Source organism: Solanum pennellii, chromosome 9 (assembly GCF_001406875.1).
Source record: "Solanum pennellii chromosome 9, SPENNV200".
NCBI classification, from domain to species: Eukaryota; Viridiplantae; Streptophyta; class Magnoliopsida; order Solanales; family Solanaceae; genus Solanum; species Solanum pennellii.
This window is the reverse complement of record NC_028645.1, coordinates 7,063,070-7,068,693: the sequence shown is the minus strand read 5'-3', so window position 1 is coordinate 7,068,693 and position 5,624 is coordinate 7,063,070. Positions and strand designations below refer to the sequence as shown.

The 5,624-nt window shown below is 32.4% G+C and overlaps 1 protein-coding gene across 1 annotated transcript; it reads left to right on the top strand.

The window, feature by feature from the left end:
• The first annotated feature begins 1,209 nt into the window (after positions 1-1,209).
• LOC107029802 (wall-associated receptor kinase 2-like) lies at positions 1,210-4,963 on the top strand. The gene is made up of 4 exons (XM_015231248.2): positions 1,210-1,619; positions 2,345-2,829; positions 2,928-3,104; positions 3,557-4,963. The coding sequence occupies exons 1-4, from the start codon at positions 1,210-1,212 to the stop codon at positions 4,759-4,761; spliced, it is 2,277 nt and encodes a 758-aa protein (XP_015086734.1). The 3' UTR covers positions 4,762-4,963.
• Positions 4,964-5,624: the final 661 nt, after the last annotated feature.

Sequence of the window (5,624 nt, the reverse complement as noted above, 5' to 3'; positions counted from 1 at the left end):
TTAAATAAATAAAGCTTCAAAATCACGAATTTTTAAAATGTTAGGCCAAAATTGGGTGTCAACAATACGTATCTTTTTTTATAGCCAATTTCTTTTTCTATTATTCAAGGCGGACCCGCATGGTGTCCGCCGGGTGCTCGAGCACCCATTAACTTCGTTACGAAATATATATATCTATGTAGAAATCGATAGGTATTTGTATAAAATTAACATAGAGCACCCAATGAATAAATCATATAGTTGGCCCAATGGTTTTATGATGGGTATTTAAGACTCTTTTAATGTTGTTGTACCAAGGTTCGAATCTCATTGTTAACACATATTTTTTATAGTTTCACTTCAGAGCACCCATCGACACCCCTTTGTCGAAAAATTACATTGTACAACTAAAAAAGAATATCTTTTTATATATATATATTACATATTGACACTCCTTGACTTCTATACGATTTTATTTCTTTACCTTTTAACATCCTTTGAGCAAAATTCTAGCTCCACCGCGATATAGACACATCATGAAACATGATGTTCTCAAACAATTCTACAAGAAAGTTGGATTAATCAATCTTAAAAAGTATTACAAAACTTCAAATTGGTCAATCACAGCCATTATATATTTTTATATAAATGCGTTCTCTTTAAAAATGTTTGGAAGTGGTGTTCCATGACATGTTGTGGCAAGCATGATGGACGTAAGGATAAAATATACTCTCATTGCTTTAAAAAAAGACCTTTTTTCTTTTTTAGTCCGATTAAAAAAAATGAACATTTCTTTTTTTGACAAAAAATTCAATTTCAATTTTTCATGTAACATATTTAAAATTACAAGATTATATAACATTTTAATATATTTAATATAATTTTAATTTAAACTTACAAAGTTAAAAAAATCTAGTATATTTTATTTTCTTAAACTCTGTGTCGAATAAAATTAGAACATTTATTTTAAACTATAGAAATGACAGACCTAATTTTGACTAAACTTTGGTGGGCAAATTATTAGATCAAATAAACCTCTAATTGTGAACGTCTTTGAACTTTTTAACTAAGAATATGCTGTTAGTTGGCAATTACATTATACTAAACATAAAAATAATTAAATTTTGTATCCAAATAGGAATATCAAAGTTTATTTTCAGATTCTTTATTCTATACTTCTATATATGATGAAATTAATTAAACACCTCAAATGAAACTAACTTTTTCAAAATGATGAAGCAATGTCAATTGCTTCTACTTCATTTCTTTCTAATATTCTTGACATTAGCCAATGCTCAAACCACCACCACCAACACCACCATTACTAAAGGCGCGAATATCACAAAACCAGGATGTCCAAAGAAGTGTGGGAACATCACAATTCCGTATCCTTTTGGGATTGGGTTAGGTTCAGGTTGTGCTTTTGACTCGAGTTTTGAGATTGGTTGTAACAAATCGACAGGGACTCCAACACTCTATGCATCGAACATCAAAGTATACGACATTTCAGACGCAGAAACACGAGTATTTAATTTCATAGCGGAAACATGTTACACATCAGCTGGAGTTAAGCTTGTAGAATATCCACTATGGGTCACTTTAGGAAGATCAACTCCTTATAGCTTCTCTACCCTTAACAGGTTCAGCTTAAATCCTCCTTAAGAGTCTGATATATTTCTAACTTTGCAATTTAGAACTCATATAGATATCCTTATTGTTATACAAATGACTCACATATACAGGGGTCGACCCACGTGGTCTTCAAGGTCGGCAAAAAATTTGTATATATAAAGTAAATTTTTTTGTATTTCTATACATGTGTATATCGAACCTCCTCAATAACAAAGAGAACTTGATAGTGCAGTGACAAGTTCCCCGAAAATTAAGTTGTGTGTCACTGGTTGGTTTGAATCCCAATGAAAGCATTTTATTATTTTCAGTTTCAGTTTTTTTTTTTTTTTTTAATTTTCAGTTCTGTCTTTTATTTTTTAATTGTTTTTTTAATTTTAAAAAACGTGCTAGAAGTGTGATTTTAAACCCAAAAAGTTCAGGGTTTCCTTTTTTAAAGGCTTATTATATGTTTATATTTTTATTTTAGTATCTCTGAATGAAAATTCTGAATCCGCTACTGCTCATATGTAAAAATAAATACTACTCTTAACTATTAGATGTTTGTTGCTTTTGATTTATTTCATGTGACAATATCACTATTTGGAAGTGATTTTTTTTCACGTGACATTATGATTTATGTTAGGACCTTTTTATGTAGTATGTAAAATTTTATTTCAAAAAAGCACAAAAGAAGTTCTCATGTTTGAATTGAAATGAACTGATTAACTTTAAATTCTGAATTTGTTTCTGACAGATTTACGGTAGTTGGATGTGATGATACTGCTATAATAAGTGCTACTAAATTTGTCAATGGCTGCCCCACAACCTGTATAAGCTCGTCTGATGTAGTCGATGGTTCATGTATGGCTTCGGGTTGCTGCCAAATACAAATACCAAAAGGGTTGAAAAATTTCAACACATCAATGCAAAGCTTGAGAAACCACAGTAGAATTTGGTCGTTTAATCCATGTGGCTACGCGTTTCTTGGTGAGGCTAGTCGTTTCCAATTCAGAGGCATGGAGGATCTAAATGATTTGAATTTCGTTGAGAGGATTGTCAATAATGTCCCCATTGTGTTGGATTGGGCTATTGGAAATCTTACTTGTGTTGAAGCAAAAAAACGGAATGATTATGGTTGTCGAGGTAACAGCCAATGTGTTGATTCTGACACCGGCTTAGGTGGATATCGATGCAGATGTAACCCTGGATATGAAGGAAATCCTTACCTCGGCTGTCGAGGTACAATTACACGTCCTAGTTGTGTGTTTATAACTCGAATTCATAAATGAATCCGTATTGATGTAATCCTAGTCACTGACTCTTGCTTTGTATGGTAGATATTGATGAATGTGCGATGCCAAATACTAATTCGTGTGAACAAAACTGTATAAACATACCGGGGAGTTACAATTGTTCATGTCCACAAGGATATACTGGTGATGGCAAAAAGAATGGCCGTGGTTGTAATGCAACAAGCTCCAACTCTGAGTTTCCATGGATCAAGTTTTCCGTTGGTAAGTTCCTCATCATGAAAGAATTCTTCGAGTTTAAATTGTGTATTTTAGTATCTGAAAAAGAAGTATTCATCTTTGACACGCCTCAAGCCAAGAGAATTTCCTACTACTGTTCATAATAGAGTATTTTTCATAATATTTTCAACAAATTGTGTCAAATGGAATTTGATACTCCATTCATTTCACAAAGAATGACTTAATTTGACTTGACACGAAGTTTAGGAAAATAAAAAAGACTTTTGAATCTTGTGATTCTAAATTAAAGTTATGTCAAATATACAAAATTGCCCTTTAATCCTATAACCTTAAATATGCCACGTGGAAAATTAAAAGTGAATCTTACCAAAAAAAAAAAGAGAAAAGGTCATTCTTTTTTAAACAGACTAAAAAAAAAGAAAATCATTCCTTTTGAAACAGAGGGAGTATAATGTTTGATCATAATATTTGTAAAGGTATGGGAGTTGGCTTTATGTCCCTAGTGCTTGGAACAACTTGGCTCTATTTTAGCTTCAAGAAACGAAAACTCATGAAACTCAGGGAGAAGTTCTTCCAACAAAATGGCGGATTCCTCTTAAAACAACGAATCTCCTCTAACGAGGGTGGTGTGGAAGCAACCAAAATTTTTACAGCTGAAGAGTTGAAAAAGGCTACAAACAACTACGCCCACGATAGGATTCTTGGTCGTGGTGGAAATGGAATTGTCTATAAAGGTATACTACCTGATAATCGCATAGTTGCAATTAAGAAATCTAAGTTTGTGGATGAGAATCAAGTTGAACAGTTCATCAATGAGGTACTTATTCTTACTCAAGTTAACCATAGAAATGTAGTGAAACTCTTTGGGTGTTGTTTGGAAGCTGAAGTTCCTTTACTAGTTTACGAATACGTTTCTAATGGAACTCTTTACGAGCATATCCACAACAAAAATGGAGCGCCTTGGTTATCTTTGGAAAATCGGTTGAGAATTGCTGCAGAGACAGCAAGTTCACTTGCTTACCTTCATTCATCCGCGTCAATGCCAATAATTCATAGAGATGTCAAGTCTGCCAATTTATTGTTGGATGATGTTTACACCGCGAAAGTGGCAGATTTTGGAGCTTCAAGATTAGTCCCTCTTGATCAAACACATGTTGCTACGATGGTTCAAGGAACGTTAGGGTACTTAGATCCTGAATATTTCCATTCGGGTCAATTGACTGAGAAAAGTGACGTTTATAGTTTTGGAGTAGTTCTTGCTGAACTTTTGACAGGGTTGAAACCTATTTTGAAGGAGGAAAATGAGAAGGACAAATGTTTGATAGACTATTTCATCTTGTCCATGAACACGAATAACTTATTTCAAATTCTTGATCGTAGAGTTGTAAGAGAAGGAAGTCTTGAGCAACTTCAGAAGATTGCTGAGCTTGTTAAGAGTTGTCTTAGTTTGCACGGAGAAGATAGGCCTACGATGAAAGAAGTGGCAATGGAACTTGAAAGTTTGAGAAAGTTCACGAAAAATAACCCTTGGGCTAATGGACATGAAGACGAAGAAAATGAAGATGAAGTGAAAGATCTTTATACAATTGACCCAATCGACTCTAATACAGATAACGAATTTTCTGGACAATATAGTTCGTATAGTCCCTCATTAATATATCATACAAATATCCCGCGGTGATCCAGATCAATCAGAAGGTGATGATGATGATGATTGATGAAGATTATATTTTCTTATACCATGCAGTACTCTTTCTTCGTTATTGAAAGATTTGTATTTTCTTTGATATTATAAAATTATTTTCTTTCAAGTGCCTTGAGAATCAAACTCGAACTATAAAAGTTTTCAAATGTTTTGTTACTTATTTCATAAATAAATTTAAGAAAATCATCTTGTTAATTTAACACTTTTTAGATATACACATTGAAAAAAGAAATTCACTTATGAGCAATTTAGGGTGTGTTTGGAAGATTTGACAACATTTTTTTTTGTAATAGAGAGGGCAATAAAGTTGATGATATACTAGCTAATTTTGGACCTTAATGTAGTCATGAGTTTACTCATATTTCAGAGGTTCAAATATAACAAAAATATTTTTTTCTGTAATTAGCTTATCTCATATGATAAATTGACTAATGAATGAAAGTTCTATTATGGTGATAGGATTGTCAACTCTAAAAATCATAACACCAGTCAACTTTTAGCCAAATATATGACTTTAGTTATTCAAACGCGGTATTAGCCAGGACAAAGTGGCATACATATTCTTTTCAAACCAGGTTTTATTGATTTTTACTTTTTGTCTTACTAATTAATAATTATATATAATTTTAATAATTAATAATTTATAATTAAACTTTAAGTCAGATACACTTAAATACATATACTTTTATTACTATATATACTAGATACAGGGAGAAAGGCAAGTGAGAAAGGAGAGTGACGAGCGGGATATGAGAGAGGCGAGTGAGAGAATCAGATACATGCGATTCACTCGGATATAATGTATCTAGAACAAATTACACTTAAATTTTAACATCATA